Below are 16,791 nucleotides of genomic sequence, written 5' to 3' on the forward strand. Positions count from 1 at the left end.
TATTTATATATTTCTTAATTCATATTCACTTTATATATTTTTTATTTATCTATATACACAATGGTCAGGTTGTGTTGATTATTTTAGCGCAACCTATTTCCTCACGTTTTCTAAAAACCAGTTTGACATGCCAATTACTGGGCCCTCCTTTCACCTGCCATATTACAGTAACTGGCAACTTAACAAAATCAGTATGCTTTTTGTCACCTGTTCTAAAATACATGCAGGGATACAAAAATATAAAACTGTTTTAGGATAGAAGAGAAAAGGACCAGGACCTTTCCACGTTTTTATTAAGCCTCATACATGCAACCGTATTTATTAACGCAGGATTTAGCTGGCAGCACAAAAATTGTCAATACTGCATCTGAACGTATACAGGGATACAGCCGCACATTCTGCGTTTGCAGCACCAGCCTTGATTACATACCAATGTGTACATCACCTCCTAAATGAGTCATTCATGTGGCGTGGTGCTGAAGAACTGCAGCCTTTAATCATTGTGAATGACTGAAAGCGTGGGTCATTCTGTCCTGGCGTCATTACCAAATGAGTGACTCATTCAGGGGGAGATGTAAACATCAATAGCATGTAAACGGCCTCGCCCGCTGCAATGTTGGTGTTTACACATCAGCCCTAAATTCACTAGGCAGTAGTGGTGATGCATCAGGGCCAATTTACGCTTGTAGGCGTGTAACTGTTAGCACAAACGTTTACATGCTTACGGCATAAAATACAGTCAGAACCAGGCCGTGAGCGTATATTTTTGCAGTTGTAGTTCATGCAGCTAAATAGAGTTGTGTCAATGGGCCCATAGCTTACAACGACACAGCATTCCAATTTCGAACACAGCTTAACCACTTCAGCCCCGGACCATTTTGCTGGTCAATGACCAGGCCACCTTTTGTGATTCGGCACTGCATCGCTTTAACTGACAATTGCGCGGTCGTGCGACGTGGCTCCCAAACAAAATTGGCGTCCTTTATTTCCCACAAATAGAGCTTTCTTTTGGTGGTATTTGATCACCTCTGCGGTTTTTATTTTTTGCGCTATAAACAAAAATAGAGCGACAATTTAGGAAAAAAAATGAATATTTTTTACTTTTTTCTGTAATAAATATCCTCCAAAAAGATATAAAAAAAACGTTTTTTTCCTCAGTTTAGGCCGATACGTATTCTTCTACATATTTTTCTTAAAAAAAAATCGCAATAAGCGTTTATTGATTGGTTTGCGCAAAAGTTATAGCGTCTACAAAATAGGGGGTAGTTTGACATTTTTATTAATATTTTTTTTTTTACTAGTAATGGCGGCGATCTGTGATTTTTATCGGTACTGCGACCTTATGGCGGACACTTCAGATACTTTTGACACATTTTTGGGACCATTGGCATTTTTATAGCGATCAGTGCTAAAAAAATGCATTGATTACTGTAAAAATGTCACTGGCAGGGAAGGGATTGGATTGGAATAAATGCTTATAGAGCGCCGAATGCGAGTTGTGAAACTCGCGTCTAAGTTAACACTAGGGGGCGAGGAAGGGGTTAATTGTGTTCCCTAGGTGTGTTCTAACTGAAGGGGGGGTGGGACTGACTTGGGGAAATGACAGATCGCTGTTCATACATTGTATGAACATGCGATCAGTCATTTCTCCCCCTGACAGGACCAGGGGCGAGCAGGGGGGGACGCAGCACCAGGAGCGAGCCCCTATTGGCTGAAAAGGCGAAATTCCGTAATACGTGATTTCGAGCAGCCGCGCCGACCTGCCGCCGTAAAACTGCGGCGGCTGGTTGGCTAGTGGTTAAGGTTCGCTCATGTGCATGATCCCTTAGATTGGCCTACACTATACAATCTAATTATACAGACATTGTACAATATCCTTTCGATTCATCAAAACTATGTAACAGAGGGACAATCCTAAACAATTCATTGCAGTTGTAACATATCGGGTAGGCCCTTGCACTACATAGTTGATGGTAGATCTAAAAGTAGATAGTAGAATCAGATTGTATAGTACAGTGTTTCTCAACCTTTTTTCAGTCATGCACCCTTTAAAATTCCTCACAATCTGGAGGCATCCTTTAAAACTATGGACATCCCATTCTAAAATGTCAAAAACATCCACAAAGGTTATTCTTCCAAATGCAATACACTTTTGCACACTAATGCTGACTAGTATTCCAGTGTTTCTTTTCTCCCTCAGCTTTTCTCCATCACTCAACTCATGTGACCCCAGTGCTGACAGAGAGGGGCAGGGGAGGGTCATTGGTTGTTAGGATGAAGACGACTAGATGGTTGTATTGGTGCACAATGAAAACCTGTGGCTTTGCGTAACTAAAACGCAGGCTTCATCCACCCACTAGCTTGTATACAATTTTGGGGACATTTTTTGGCATTTTGCCAAAGCACCCCTGAAGAAACCTCAAGGCACCCCTGAAGAAACCTCAAGGCACCCCTGAAGAAACCTCAAGGCACCCCTGAAGAAACCTCAAGGCACCCCTGAAGAAACCTCAAAGTACCCCTGAAGAAACCTCAAGGCACTCCTGAAGAAACCTCAAGGCACCCAGGCAGAGGCGTTCCTAGGGGGGTGCGGTCCGCCCCGGGTGACACCATCCCGATTTAAAAAAAAAATTTTTTTTTAGCTGACATGTGGGGGTGGGGGGGGGGGTGGGGGGCGGCCGCGGTACAAGAGGAGGGGGGTTGCGGGGTGACACCACAGCACCATCCATCCCCTCCTCTCACAGCCACGGGCTGTTAGCGGTGGTCGGCAGTCGGCACACAGGCACAGCCCCCTCCTCTCTGTTTGTGTGTACAGAGGGGGAGGGGCCGAGGGGATCTTCTGTCCATGTGCCGTGGCGCTGCCTGCGATGATCTGAGGTACTGAATGGGGAGGGGGGGTGTTTGCACCTAGGGGGATTTCACTGAAGGGGTGGGGGGATGTACTAAGGGGGTGTTTGCACTGAGGGGGTTTTCACTAAGGGCGGTTTGCACTATGGGGGGGGGGTGTTTGCACTGGGGGGGTTGCACCGAGGGGGGTTGCACTGAGGGGGGGGGGATTTGCACTGAGGGGGGGGTTGCACTGAGGGGGTGTCTGCACTGAAGGGGGGTCTGTGTAACATGCAGGGGTCCAGAGGTGCAGGTGGCTGTGTAATGTAAAAGGGGTGCAGTGATGCAGGGTGCTGTGTAATGTAAAGGGGTTCAGAGGGCTGTGTAGTGTAAAAGGGTCCAGAGGTGCAGGGGGCTATGTGATGTAAAGGGGTGCAGAGGTGCATGCGGCTGTGTAATGTAAAAGGGGTGCAGTGATGCAGGGTGCTGTGAGATGTAAAGGGGTCCAGTGATGCAGGGTGCTGTGTAATGTAAAGGGGTCCAGAGGTGCAGGGGGCTATGTGATGTAAAGGGGTCCAGTGGTGCAGGGGGTGTGTAATGTAAAGAGGTGCAGGGTGTTGTGTAATGTAAAGCAGCCCAGAGGTGCAGGGTGCTGTGTAATGTAAAAGGGTCCAGAGGTGAAGGGGGCTGTGAGATGTAAAGGGGTCCAGTGATGCAGGGTGCCGTGTAATTTTAAAGGGGTCCAGTGATGCAGGGTACTGTGTAATGTAAAGGGGTCCAGTGATGCAGGGGGCTGTGCAATGTAAAGTGGTCCAGAGGTGCGGGGTGCTGTGCAATGTAAAGTGGTCCAGAGGTGCAGTTGTGGAGAGGGGTACACAGTAGTAACAAAAAGATATTGAAGGATGCAGAGGTATGCAGGGGGCACAGTGGGGTGTTTTTACAATTTAACGTGGGGGGGGTGCCAGATATTGGATCCGCCCCGGGTGCCAGATATTGGATCCGCCCCGGGTGCCAAATGCTCTAGGTACGCCCCTGCACCCCTGAAGAAACCTCAAGGCACCCCTGAAGAAACCTCAAGGCACCCCTAAAGAAACCTCAAGGCACCCCTAAAGAAACCTCAAGGCACCCTGGTTGAAAAAAGCTGATATATTATATGGGCACCTTTACTGTCTGTGTCCACATTGGGTTGATTCAGCCTCTCTGTTTGTTCTGGTGACCATTGGGCAGCTTAAGCTGGCCATAGACAGTTAAGTCAGCCATACATGGATCGCAATTCATCCAGTTCAGCAGGGAACGGCCGAGATTCCATCCATGTATGGGCAGGCTGACTGTACCCAAGTTGATTCATTGATCAACTTGAGTATAAGCAGCCTGTCAGATTTTTTATATTCGATAACTGCGGGCAACTATAGCCACTAGAAGCAATCATTGTGTCCCTCCGACTGGAAAGGCTCCCCACGCCCCGCCGCCGGCAGAACACAATAGCACTGCAGGACTCATTCCCCCAATGACTGCGTTGATGGGAGAATTGAGTGATATTTCACGGGTGGAAGGAAAGAAAATCAAATCATTTTTGTGCTGCTTTCGTTTTATTTTGTTCAGCCTGTGAGGTGGAAGGTAGAATTCCCCTCTACTGGGACATTGTATTCAGACAGGAGGACCCGCCACTGTCAGAAAACACTGATCGGCGACTCAAGCCACTGATTGTCAAACGTTTTCCTGCATCTCCCTTTCACAGACGTCAGTCAAACAATCAACTTCTGTGAAATTTTACTCAGGGTATGGTCAGCTTTAGACATAAAGTGATGGGAAATGCGAATTTTGAGGGCTGTCACCACCACAGCAGGTGAGACTTCTCATTTCCTGCTGAATTATTAGCACAGGAGGTAAAGGGGACACAAGAAGTGAAAAGTAAACTAACAGTGGTTTTAACTAAAGAAAAGTGTGTCTATATATACACTTTACAATGATTATAACAGTTCAAAGGTCTCTACAGGGGCCCATAAACAATCAAGGACTGACAGCTGACACAATGACATGACCTGTAAACGCTACATTGTCCTATAAATGGGACTCTTATTACAGAAGTCTGGAGACACAATTATCCAGGATGTATGAGCGCACATGGGACGTGTCTGTCATCTGAAAGGACAGTAGTAGGAAAATGATCTCAGACACTAACCAGTGACAAGATTAAAAAAAAAAAAAAGATTTTCAATGATTTATTCTTCACTCAAGAAGTCCCTTCTATTGCTCTCTGCTTTTTTTTATTGCTGCTGTGATCTGACTTCCCGTTAAAGCATGACTACCTTTGTTCTCCATGGGCTTACTATATGTAGGAATTTAGCCATCCACAGTTTCCTCCTCTGGAGATAGACTAGGCCGAGGCTCAACCTGCGGCCCTCCAGCTGTTGCAAAACTACAAGTCCCATGATGCCTCTGCCTTTAGGAGTCATGCTTGTAATTGTCAGCAGCTTGTAATGCCTCATGGGACTTGTAGTTCTGCAACAGCTGGAGGGCCACAGGTTGAGCACCCATGGTTGGGACTATGAGAATTGTACTGTTCATTCCAAATGGAAGTAAGAGGTAAAGGAGAGGTTCAGGAGCTCACAAAAGGATGTTACGAGAAAGAAAAAAAACACAGCAAAAGATAATGATTCACACCTATGCATTTTTAGTGCTTTTTGCATTTTGCACTATTATTATTATACAGGATTTAGATAGCGCCGACAGTTTGCACAGCGCTTTACAACATTAGGGCAGACAGTACAATTACAATACAATTCAATACAGAGGGTCCTACTCATTAGAGCTTACACTACAGTCCATTTAAAGCGGGGGTTCACCCTATATAAAAAAAAAAAATATTTTTTTTCCTCTAGCATTAAATTCGGCATAGTAGCGCGAGCTACAGCATGCCTGTCTGTATTTTTTTATCCCCGTACTCACTGTGCTATTGTACATTGAAGATTCCGGGGAATGGGCGTTCCTATGGAGAGAGAAGGTGATTGACGGCCGGCCCTGGCACGTCACGCTTCTCCGGAAATAGCCGAAATAGGCTTGGCTCTTCACGGCGCCTGCGCATAGCCTGTGCGCAGGCGCCGTGAAGAGCCGAGACCTACTCCGGCTGTCTTCGGGGAGCGTGACGTGCTAGAGCCGGCCGTCAATCATCCTCCCTCTCCATAGGAACGCCCATTCTCCGCGGCAGACGGAATCTTCAATGTACAATAGCACTGTGAGTACGGGGATAAAAAAATACAGACAGGCATACTGTAGCTCGCGCTACTATGCCAAATTTAATGCTATACTGTTGTTAAGGAGGGTGAACCACCGCTTTAACATGGTTTCCTATGGAACACGTTCTGTAGTGCAAATCTGAAAAATGCAAAAAGCACTAAAAATGCATAGGTGTGAATCAGGCCTTAGAGCAGGGGTCTCAAAGTACCGGCCCGCGGGCCATTTGCGGCTCGCGAACCGTTTATAAATGGCCTGCAGGGTGGGGGGTGCCGCGGAAGTCTAGATCAAGATGCATGCAGAGTAGCGCAGGAAGCGTCTGTCATATGTTCACTTTTCTCTCATGTCACGCTGCTACTCCCCGGCGGCCCCTCCTCTCTTCTCGTCCATCCCCATTTGCTTGTGACATCATCTGGCATGGATGAGAAGAGAGGAGGGGCCGCCGGGGAGTAGCAGCGTGACATGAGAGAAAAGTGAACATATGACAGACGCTTCCTGCGCTACTCTGAATTTGAAGAAAACAACAGTAAACGCTGACCTGTGCCCTGATGTGCTCTCATGTGCCCTGATGTGCTCTCATGTGCCCTGATGTGCCCTCATGTGCCCTGATGTGCCCTTGTGTGCCCTCATGTGCTCTGATTGTGTCCCATGTGCCCAATGTACCCTGATGTGCCTCATGTACCCTGATGTGCTGGGCTCTGTACATCAAGGTACCCTGTGCCCTGTACCCTGATGTGCCCTGTCCTGATGTGCTGTGCCCCATGTGCCCTGATGTGCTCTCATGTGCCCCATGTTCCCTGATGTGCTCACATGTGCCCTTATGTGCCCTGGTGTACTCTCATGTGCCCTGATTGTGCCCCATGTACCCTGATGTGCCCTGATGTGGCCCATGTACCCTGATGTGCCCCATGTGCCCTGATGTGCCATGTCCTGTACCCCGATGTGCCATGTGCCTTGTCCTGATATGCCCTGTCCTGATGTGCCGTGCTGTACCCCTATGTGCTGTGCGCTGATGTGCTGTGCCCTGTACCATGATGTGCTGGGCTTTGTACCCTGATGTGCACCGAGTCCTGTACCCTGATGTGCTGTGCCCTGATGTGCTGGGCTCTGTGCCTTGATGTGCTGTACCCTCATGTGCTGTGCCCTGATGGTGAGTGGTCAGTGTGCAGTTTAGTGGTCTGTCGGCAGTGTAGTGGTCAGTGTGTAGTGTAGTGGTCCGTGTGCAGTGTAGTGGTCAGTGTGCAGTGTAGTGTGCAGTGTAGTGGTCAGTGTGCAGTGTAGTGGTCAGTGTGCAGTGTAGTGGTCAGTGTGCGGTATAGTGTTCAGTGTGTAGTGGTCCATTTGCAGTGCAGTGGTCAGGGTTAATAATTTGTTTGCCGACACCAATACTAGGGGTTAATAATGCGTCCACTGACACAGAGCTGGGGGTTAATAATGCGTTCACTGTCACCAGTACTGTTTTTGACGTTTGAAAGTTTGCATGTGGCCCCCCATGGGATATGAAAACTTGTCTTGTGGCCCTCAGGTAATTTGAGTTTGAGATCCCCGTTTTAGAGCTTACACTACAGTCCATTTAACATGGTTTCCTATGGAACACGTTCTATAGTGCAAATCTGCAAAAAGCACCAAAAATGCATAGGTGTGAATCAGGCCTACAGCTGGCTACACACTATACATTTTTTATACAATTGTCTTTAGGTTTTCCAAAACCATATAATAAGAGGTCAATCCTAAACACTTTCAAATTGTATGCAATCAGGCAGGTCCTTGCACTACATAGTTAAATCTAAAGGAAATTGAACAACAAAAATTGTATAATATGTTTTTCAATTTTAGGATATGGTTTAGTGTCACTTTAAGGCTGGATTCACACCTATGCATTTTGTGTGCTTTTTGCATTTTGCCGATTTGCACTACAGTCCTTTTGACATGATTTCCTATGGAGCACGCCCTGTAGTGCAAATCTATAAAATGCAAAAAGCACTAAAAATGCATAGGTGTGAATCAGGCCTAAGGCCCCATACACACTATTAGATTTTCTGCAGATTTTTGTCTTCAGATTATTATTTTTTAAAAAACAAACATGTTATACTTACCTCCACTGTGCAGCTCGTTTTGCACAGACTTTCGAGGGGTCAGGTAAGTAAAACGGGGGTTCGGGGGGGGGCGAAAAATCCACAGTTTTGTTGTCGGAATGTCCAATCGTGTGTAGGAGTTTAAATTTGTATGCAATCAGGCACTACGCGGTTTTGGTAAATCTGAAGAAAAATATCTGCAGAAAATCGAATAGTGTGTATGGGGTCTAATACAAACACATTACAGATAAAGCCTCTAAAAACAGAACACTTTACTCCAGTAAAGCCTAGTACACACGATCAGAATATCGTACAAAAAATACCGCTTTCCAAGCAATCGTATTATGATCGTATTGTTAGTAAACAGCTTTTGTGATGAAATTATCCGAAGGGACAAACACATTTATTTTTCTTGTATGATACCAGATTGTACGATTTTCATTGTAATAAATACAGTTTACATCCGAAAATGCACTACAATACATAACATCACTTCCAATTTTTTTGGGGAATTTGTGTACTATTTATTTATTTTCGATATGGAGACTAGCATGCAAAAAAACAGACGATCGTTCATCTGATAATCTCATTGGCCCAGATTCTCAAAGGAGATACGACGGCGTATCTCCAGATACGCCGTCGTATCTCTGAGTCTGAGCTGTCGTATCTATGCGCCTGATTCTTAGAATCAGTTACGGATAGATTTCTATTAGATCCGACCGGTGTAAGTCTCTTACGCCGTCGGATCTTAACTGCATATTTACGCTGGGCGCTAGGGGCGTGTACGCTGATTTACGCCTGGAAATATGTAAATCAGCTAGATACGCGAATTCACGAACGTACGCCCGGCCCGACGCAGTACAGATACACTGTTTACATTAGGCTTTTCCCGGCGTAAAGTTACCCCTGCCATATGGAGGCGTACATGCGGCGTACTAATGTTAAGTTTGGACGTCGTTCCAGCGTCAAATCTTGAAAATTTTACGTCATTTGCGTAAGTCGTTCGCGAATAGGGCTGGGCGTCATTTACGTTCACTTCGAAAGCATTGGCTTCTTGCGGGTTAATTTGGAGCATGCGCACTGGGATACTTTCACGGACGGGGCATGCACCGTTCGTAAAAAGCGTCATTTACGTGGGGTCACATAAAATTAACATAACACACGCCCACATCTACCACATTTGAATTAGGCGGGCTTACGCCGGCCTATTTACGCTACGCCGCCGCAACTTTCGTTTGAGAATACGGCACTTGCCTTTAAAAGTTGCGGAGGCGTAACGTAAATAGGATACGTTACGCCCGCACAAAGATACGCCGATCTACGTGAATCTGGGCCACTGTGTGTACTAGGCGTCAATGCATTACCCATTGTACTAAGCGTATTCATAAAGGACAAACAAGTTTTTCACAAGCAATCCTAGTTTGTATGACTTGCAAGCTGATGACAGTTGGCACTGAGATCCCCACTGCTCATGACAATGATCCCATTCTCTATGCAGGGAGAGATCATACAGCTCTGATTGAATACTGGATCTGATAATATTGTCACTCCCAGCTATGGTCCCATCAGCACAATGCTCCTACCTGGCTCCTGGAGATAGTATCCACAATGAAGCCAAACTGATGGATTTCTTCGGAGCCAATCATTGTGGTCCCAGACAGAAGATATTCCCTGGAGAAGTCAGCACATGGATGTCCACAAACAGCTGCAGCCAACTTTTGGTGAAGGATGGGGAGTGAGGAAGAGCTCAGCAGGGAGAGCTGCCCTGAGATCCTGATTGCTGCAAGCAAGCTGAGCTCATGGAAAAATAGGCAGAATCCATCTGATAGGCTGTGTTTATGTTGTGAAAATTTTATGAGAGCAACCCAAGATATGCAAAGATGTGCCCCGCCTGTGATGTGACAGATCCCTCCTCTGCACTGCCCCTTCAGTGTGACTACAAGAGAGCACAGCCTTAAATCAGGCTCAGGTGTCACTTCTAGCAGTGTGCTCTGTGTACAGACAGGCTGGAGGGGAAAAACAAACACAAGTGTTCTGTGCCTGACCTCATCAATGGCAATGTTCCATTCTGATCCTTTCTTTCTCGCAATACTGGAACACAAGTGTGTCCGTCTAGTGTTGCTCATTATTGCTAAACAGTTATTAATTATTTTGTTGCAAATATTCTTTCTCTCCTAAAACAGTTCAAAAAAGAAAAAGATGGATTTCGCTGAAATCTTTTGCATTTTCTGCATCAATAAAACAATTTGGGTGACTTTTTATTTTGCTTGCAATGAAAAAATTATTAAATGCCAAATTTTCTTTTAACGTGTGTTTTTAATGATAGCAAAAGATATGTGGATTCTTTTATGGCAATCTGCATTTTTACACACTGTGCCAACTGGCACACAACTATCACTCTGTCAAGAACTGCCCCTGAGCACTTCTTAAAGCGGAGCTCCACCCAAAAGTGGAACTTCCGCTCATCTGATTCCTGCCCCCTCCAGTGCCACAATTGCCACCTTTCAGGAGGAGACGGGACAGGATACTTTTCCTTGACAGGTATCCTGTTCCCACTTCCAGGAGTCCGGGCCGCGGCCCATGACGTCACAGGGGGGCTCCCTCCTCCTCCTCCCCCTATCGCCGGGCCAGTAGGAAAGAGGAGCGAGGCCTCGCGAATGCGTAGTAGGACTCCCGTCATAATGCCTTAAAGTGGAGTTCCACCCGTTTGTTTGTTTTTTATCCCCAAAAAATCTTAAAATAAAAAAAAAATAGATTTTTTTTTTATACTCACCTGAAAGGGCGGTTGCTATGCAGAAGTAGTTCTTCTGCCTCTTCTTCCACCGCGGTGGAACCTCTGGCTCGTCCTACGTCGCCGTATATTCTTGTGAATGAGCCGCGCTGCCTTCTGGGAACTGTGTGTATCCCAGGAGGCAGCCGGCAATTCACAAAGCGACGTGCAAGTCGCGCATGCACAGTAGGAAACTGGCAGTAAAGCCGTAAGGCTTCACTACCTGTTTCCCTTAGTAAGGATGGAGGCACCAGGACCGAGCGATCGCCGTCGGAGGACCGACATCGCAGGCGACTAGGACAGGTTATTAAAAGTCAGCAGCTACACCGTTAGTAGCTGCTTACTTTAAAAAAAAAGAAAAAAATCGTAGGTGGAATCCCGCTTTAAGGCTACACTGCCAGGTTCCCATCAGTTCAACATCAGCTGCGGTGTTGACTTCGCTGGACTCCAGGACAGGTTAAGTGTCCTATTATTAAAAGCCAGTAGCTGCAGTATGTGTAGCTGCTGGCTTTTACTTATTTTTTTGGGGGCGGAACACGCTTTAAACCAGAGCTCCACTCGTTTTCAAGTTTATTAAAAGTCAGCAGCTACACAAAGTGTGGCTGTTGACTTTTAATAAACAGACACACACCTGTACGCCAATGCGGGCACCCCGAAGCCTCGTTTCTATCCTTCTCTCCGCGGGGCCGGCATTGCAAGTGTGGGCACCCGGCTGTGACAGCTTGCGGCTTCACAGCTGGGTGCGCATGTGCAGAGTCGCACTGTGCTCTCTTAGTGGTCAGGCAATCTTCTGGGACCTGTGATGTGTCCCAGGAGATTGCAGATAGGGAGGGGGAGAGGAGGAGTCACCTAGGCGATCAGAGCAGACAATGGGAGCGGTCAAAACCAGGTACCCAAACCCCCTTCCCCCAAAATGATATGCCAAGTCTGGCATGTCCAGGGGTGATGAGTGCTTCAAGCGGAAATTCCACTTTTAGGTGGAACTCCGCGTTAAAGAGATAATAAATGTAATCTTTGTGTATGTTCAAATAAAAAAAAGTTATATTTATCTGTGCAGCAATATTGCACAGCGAGGTCTCCACCCCCTCTGACAGTGCTGTGCAATCCTTCTAGCCATGTGCATGCACATTCCCGATCTGGGCTGTGTGCATCCATAGACACACACAGCGCCGGTAAGCCACACCCCTGCTCCCTCCTGTCAGGATTCTGACTGTGAGACCAGGACGAGAGGAGAGTGGTACTGCAGCCGAGACAGCCCTGGAATGGCGGAAGGAAGTGTTTAGGGATATGGGGAGTAGGAGAAGTAGTGAGGAATTTTTTCCAAAAATGAATAAAAGGCTGTTACTGTGGGAACTTGTATATAACAGAGTCAGCTGCCTCCTCGCTTCGAAAAAAAAAACGGCATGGGGAATAAAACCTTAAACACGAAAGAAACAACCCCTAGAAAAGCACCGGGGGGAAGCAGCGGTGTATTGCACCCCAAGAGGCTTTTACCGGCCAAGCAATCCAACACATGAACAAAAGAGGGGAAAATTCCAATCCTTTATTGCAAATATCATATACAAAAATACAGAAAATCCTATAAACCATCCCCCAAGCCAGGACACGGTTCGCATGGAGTTTGCATTATCTTCCTGTGCAAATAAAACATGAAGAACAGCATTTTTTCTTGCATGTGATTGGATGATGGAAGTCAGCAGAACTTCCCCTCATTCACTAAGCCTTGTTGAAAATTGCCCTGCAAAGTGAAACGTCTATTTGCCTTTAGTAGATCAACCAGGTTGTGTATAGCCAGTTTAAGTGCTCTGAGCTGAAAGGTTACACCAGGCTTGTGTCTGTCCTTTGTATGGGCTATTTGTAAGTTTTAGCAACAATACTATCAGTTAATCCATGTGTCACTACACTCACAGGTAGGAATTCCAAAGTAAATTATCTAAAATATTCAAGAACCTTTCTATTTATTTAATTGTTCATCCAGGCAGAGCTTGTCCACATAGAAAGACACATAGGGGTTGATTTACTAAAACTGGAGCAGCTCTGCATAGAAGGTAACCCCCCCCCCAAATACTTACCTGAGCCCCCTCTTAATCCAGCAATGTCCACTCCACGCCTCTCCGGGGACTGGCATTCTCGATTGGCTTTTAGCGGAAGCCACTGGCTCCCGCTGCTGTCAATCACAGCCAGTGAGCAAATCAGGAGATGGAGAAGGTGGGGCCAAGCCACGGTTCCGTGGGTGAATGGACACACAAAGCCACGGCTCAGGAGCACGCCTACTTAGGTGCCCCCACAGCAAGGAGCCTGAAACGCTGGCGTGGGACCCAAGAAAAAGAGGATCTGGGCTGCTTTGTACAAAACCACTACACAAAGCAGGTAAATATAACATTATTATTATTATACAGGATTTATATTGTACCAAAAGTTTGCGCAGCGCTTTACAATGTTAGGGCAGACAGTACAACTACAATACAATTCAATACAGGAGGGATTCTACTCGTTAGAGCTTACAATCTAGGAGGGAGGGTCTAGTGATACAAAAGGGTAAAAACTGTGGGGCATGAGCTGATGAAGAAAATTAAAGTACAGTTGTTAGGTGGAGGCAGGATAAACTTCTCTGAAGAGAAAAGATTTCAGGGATCGCCTAAAAGTGGATAGATTTGGAGATATTCTGACAGATTATGGTAGGGAATTCCAGAGAATGGGAGAGGCTTGGGAGAAGTCCAGGAGGTGAGTATGGGGGGAGTTGATGAGGGAGCTGGAGAGCAGGAGGTCTTGGGAAGAACAAAAAGGATGATTAGGTTGGTATTTTGAGACTAGGTTAGTGATGTACCTGCGGGGCAGAGTTGTTGATGGCTTTATAAGTTATAGTTTGTATTTTGAATTTAATTTGTTTGGTGAGTGGCAGTCAATGGAGGGATTGGCAGAGCGGGGTAAGATGGATGAGACTGGCAGCAGTATTCATGATGGACTGAAGGGGGATAGCCTATTTGAAGGTAAGCCAATGAGGAGGGAGTTGCAGTAGTCAAGGCGAGAGATAACCAGGGAGTGAATCAGGAGCTTTGTGGTGTCATTGGTTAGGAAGAGACGTAGTTTGGAGATGTTGCGGAGGTTGAGGCGGCAAGCTTTGGAAAGGGATTGGATGTGCGCGGCGTGCCCTGTGATCACTGAGTCTATGAGATGGCCCCCTTACCACGCAATTGGCTGTCAGCCAATGACAGCTGATCACGTGATGTAAACAGAAGATAGGTAAACAGTTTTTTTCCCCCTCACGCTGACAGCGTGAGGGGGAAAAAAAGGTCAATCACCGGCTTCTGTCAGAGGGACATCAGTCCCTCACACAGAGAACCGCTGCTGCCTTATCTGTGTCCACAAGGGGTTGTAAAGGTTCATTTTTTATTTTCTAAATAGGTTCCTTTAAGCTAGTGCATTGTTGGTTCACTTACCTTTTCCTTCCATTTGCCTTCTAAAAAGTTTTTTTTTCCCTTTGTCTGAATGTTTCACTTTCTCCTCAGTAAACTTGCCCCCATTGTCCTAACCGTTCTGGCTGGGGGTTAGACAGCCAGAACAGCTTACTGAGGAGGAACAGGAAGTGAGAAATTCAGACAAAGAAAACAAAGGGAAAAAAACATTTAGAAGGGAAATTGAAGGAAAAAGTAAGTGAACCAACAATGCACTAGTTTAAAAGGAACCTATTTAGAAAAAAAAAAAAAACCTTTACAACCCCTTTAATGCACCGTACACACGATCATTTTTCAGCATGAAAGAAAACGTTTTTCAGCATGTCTAAAAAACAAAATTTTCCCAACTTCATCATGAAAACGACGTTGCCTACACACCATCGTTTTTAAAAAATGATCTAGAAAAGCGCGGTGACGTACAACGGCACTATAAAGGGGAAGTTCCATTCGTCTTTGGGCTGCTTTAGCTAATTTCCTGTTAGTAAAAGACGATTCGAGCTTTTTTGGTCTGTTACAGCGTGATGAATGTGCTTACTCCATTATGAACCAGAACGAGCGCCCCGGTCTCATAACTTCTAAGAATGCGCAGTTTTTTTCCGTCGTTTTAGCCCACACACGATCATTTTTTACAACCCGAAAAACAACATTGTTTAAAACAACGTTAAAAAATGCAGCAAGTTTGAATTTTTTTTGTCGTTTTTCAGAACCTGAAAAATTATGTGAAGCCCACACGGGGTCATTTTAAATGACGTTTTTGAAAAACAATGTTTTTTTTCATGCTGAATAATGATCGTGTGTACGCGGCATAAGGTTTGAACATGCACTAAAGACACAGATTTAGTTGTTGCGATATAGAACGTCTTTATACATAAACCAAGTTTCATAAACAAACAAAAATATTGCTTTTTGACAAGTAGAAGTACAACTTGAAAATATAAAAAAACACCAAAAAAAACCTGTAAACTCTATTGGCTGTAATGCCATTGCACATATTACCTGAATATATTACCAACATTAAATATCAAGAAAACAATAAGAAATGCAGCTCAGTAGATGCCCCCTACATATCTGAGTTGAAGAAATGAACACTAGTTGAGAATCTATTGAATCCAGTACATGTCATGAATAAATATGAGTGGAAGAAATAGCACCATATAGCTTTCGGTCTGGTGTGATCGCTGTGGTATGTGAAGGTTGGAAAGTAGATATAGGAACTATGACTGACAGTGACAACTGTTGTGGTGTGCCTGTGACAACTTGTAGCTGACTAGCAGAAGGTCATCATCAGGTTTCATGTTTTCAGCCATTTGCTGGTAGTGAATTAGTTAACCCAAACACTTTTTCGGATTCTTTTAGTGACACCACCAACACAGCAGTATTTTTACTTCATTGACACCACCGACTGGGATTTTATCCCCTCCAGTGACACTATCAAGACGGTGGGATTTCTTCCTTCACCTCTGTTTGTCCCATATTTTACTTCAGCACAGTAAGAGCCAATTCACACTGCGACCCAGAGTGACAGGAGCGATTCTGCATTGCTGGCTGAGCCAGGGGGTGTTTTGTCAGATATGGCGACCCATCAAAGAGTGTAATCTTGCTTTACCCCTGCACTCTTCCATAGTAAGCATACACTGAGAAGGTGGTAAGCGGACATCTTGTTACACCCACCGGAGTTTTGCATTTTACACTTATTTTTAACATACTCACTTTTGTTGCCAGCGGTTTGTGTGTTGAGTTATTTTGAGGTGACAGCAAATTTGCACTGTTATACAATCTGTACACCCACTACGTTACATTGTAGCAAAGAGTCATTTCTTCAGTGTTGTCACATGAAAAGATTTAATTAAATATTTACAAAAATGTGAGGGGTGTACTCACTTTTGTGAGATACTGTAATTAAAGGAAACCTTACCATAGAAAAACATGGGGTTTGTAATGGCTAATTTCTCATTCTGTAAATGCCAATTGTCTAGAAGTAAACCCTGTATTTAAAAAAAAAATCCTAAATCGGTTTGCGAGTGCTGTTTCGTAAAACGAGCAGGATTCAAGCCAAAGCGGTGTGCAGTACCCTGACCCTGTTAAAGTTGTTCTTTAGGACATGCCTTAACTGTCCTGTGTGCAGATGACTTCACTGTGTGGTTCTGCTTGGAACAGCACAGACTTGATTAACCCTTCCCTGCCAGTGACATTTACACAGTAATCAGTAGGGATGTCCCGATACCGATACTAGTATCGATACCGAGCATTTCCCCGAGTACCTGGGCAGGCAGGGTAGTTGCAAGTCTTCTGCTCCGTGCAGTCTTTCCTCCCCCCCGTGCTCCGTGCAGTCTTTCCTCCCCCCGTGCTCCGTGCAGTCTTTCCTCCCCCCGTGCTCCGTGCAGTCTTTCCTCCCCCCCGTGCTCCGTGCAGTCTTTCCTCCCCCCCGTGCTCC

At 45.5% G+C, this 16,791-nt stretch overlaps 1 protein-coding gene across 2 annotated transcripts in view; it reads right to left on the bottom strand.

Annotated features, from left to right (window-relative positions):
- The window catches only part of TRIM36 (tripartite motif containing 36), a 129,985-nt gene extending 120,006 nt beyond the window's left edge, over positions 1-9,979 (bottom strand). For both annotated transcript variants that reach the window (XM_040343709.1, XM_040343691.1), the window contains exon 1: positions 9,716-9,979. In XM_040343709.1, coding sequence (XP_040199643.1) covers positions 9,716-9,778 — 63 coding nt within the window. In that variant the 5' untranslated portion in view covers positions 9,779-9,979. The remainder of the gene's footprint in view (positions 1-9,715) is intronic.
- Between the last annotated feature and the right edge of the window lie 6,812 nt (positions 9,980-16,791).

Source organism: Rana temporaria, chromosome 1 (genome assembly GCF_905171775.1).
Source record: "Rana temporaria chromosome 1, aRanTem1.1, whole genome shotgun sequence".
Taxonomy (NCBI): domain Eukaryota; kingdom Metazoa; phylum Chordata; class Amphibia; order Anura; family Ranidae; genus Rana; species Rana temporaria.